The sequence below is a fragment of the Aureococcus anophagefferens genome (genome assembly GCF_000186865.1).
Source record: "Aureococcus anophagefferens unplaced genomic scaffold AURANscaffold_596, whole genome shotgun sequence".
Lineage (NCBI taxonomy): Eukaryota > Pelagophyceae > Pelagomonadales > Pelagomonadaceae > Aureococcus > Aureococcus anophagefferens.
In genome coordinates, this window is record NW_008705999.1 from 5,143 (window position 1) to 6,682 (window position 1,540).

At 70.2% G+C, this 1,540-nt stretch overlaps 1 protein-coding gene across 1 annotated transcript; it reads right to left on the reverse strand.

Moving 5' to 3' along the window:
- Positions 1 to 693: 693 nt before the first annotated feature.
- AURANDRAFT_68919 (hypothetical protein) lies at positions 694 to 1,524 on the reverse strand (the record flags this gene model as incomplete). Its single annotated transcript, XM_009044654.1, has 1 exon — positions 694 to 1,524. One exon carries the CDS (start codon positions 1,522 to 1,524, stop codon positions 694 to 696), a length of 831 nt encoding a protein of 276 aa, XP_009042902.1.
- Positions 1,525 to 1,540: the final 16 nt, after the last annotated feature.

Sequence of the window (1,540 nt, forward strand, 5' to 3'; positions counted from 1 at the left end):
CCGCTACTTCGCGACCGTCGAGCTCGTCGGCGAGGACGTCGCGCCCGTGTATCCGTATCTCCTCGGCGGCTATCGCTCGCTCCCCGAGGCGAGCAACTTCCCCCCGCACGCGCTCCACCGCATGGGCCTCGGCGGCGGCGACAAGGGCGGCAAGGGCTTCGGCCGCGGCCGCGGCGGCTCCGGCCGCGGCGGCGGCTTCGGCAAGGGCAAAGGCGAGCACGGGCCTCCTCCTCCTCACTGGGGCGGCAAGGGCGGCATGCGCGAAGGCGCCCCGCCTCAAGGCGGCTGGGGCAAGGGCGGCGCGGGCTGGCACGAGGGCCCTCCGCCTCCTCAATACGGCGGCGGCTGGGGCGAGGGCGGCGGCGGCTGGTACGAGGGCCCTCCGCCCTATCACGGCGGCGGCTGGGGCAACGGCGGCTGGCACGAAGGCCCTCCGCCCCAGCACGGCGGCGGCTGGGGCGAGGGCGGAGGCTACCAAGGCTACCCTCCGCATCACGGCGGCTGGAACCGTGGCCCTCCCCACCACGGCCGGGACGCCAACTACTAGAGGACGCGAATTCGACCCGCGCGCCACCCTGCCCGCCAGAACGCGCGAAGGCCGAGCATCTTAAGATCTAGATCTGGATGTACGCCCCTCAAGTTGTAGTTATAATTAGGTCGGCCAGCATGAAGTGCAACAATGCCAACATGCGGTCAGATTACCTGGCGGCACCACTTGTGGTTCGGTGGCGCGTGGTCCCGCGCGGGGATGAGCGCGCAGTCGGGTAGGATCAGCCTGGACGCGTTGGGGTGGAGGCCCACGGCCGTGTCCGAGAAGCTCGAACCCGGCGTTCCCAGGAAGACGCGCGCCGTCCGCGCGAGCGCGTGGTCGAAGGCCGCGTCGACGATGTCCGGCGCCTTCCGGTGCGCGCGCGAGTCCTCGCCGGCCGCGAGGTTGTAGGCGTTCGCCGAGAGCTTCGCGTCGAGGCCGCAGCGCGCCGTGAGCAGGTCCCGAAGGTCGCGCTGGAGCCGCGCACTGTCGGAGATGAGCCAGGCCTGCTTCACCACGGGAGGCGGGTCGCTTTGATTCCGCGTCGCCTCGTATTTCGTTTTGCCGACGACGTGGCAGAGGCAGACGGCGACGGCGTCGAGGTCGGGCTTGAAGAAGGACCGCAGGTGCACGGCCACGGCGTGGTTCGCCGGCTCCCAGCCCGTGGTCGCCGCGCGCACGCGCGCCGCGACGGCCGCGGACGGCCGCGCGACATGCGAAACGACGTCGCCGAAGGACGGCCGTGTCGCGTTTGGCCGGTACAAAGCGCCGAAGTACATATTCGAGACGACGCGGAAGACGGTGCACTGCGGGAACCGCAGGCGCAGCGTCGACGACTCGGGGTGGAGCTTCGCCATGAGCTCCTCACCGCTCCGCCGACTATTCAGATGCGCTAAAGTCTGGCCGCACCTGTGGTTCTCAAAGTTCAACCCGCACGTCAGATCGTAGGCGTCGTGGCTCGCGTTCCACCGCAGCGCCGGCGGGTAGTCGAACATGCCCGAGAAGGGAACA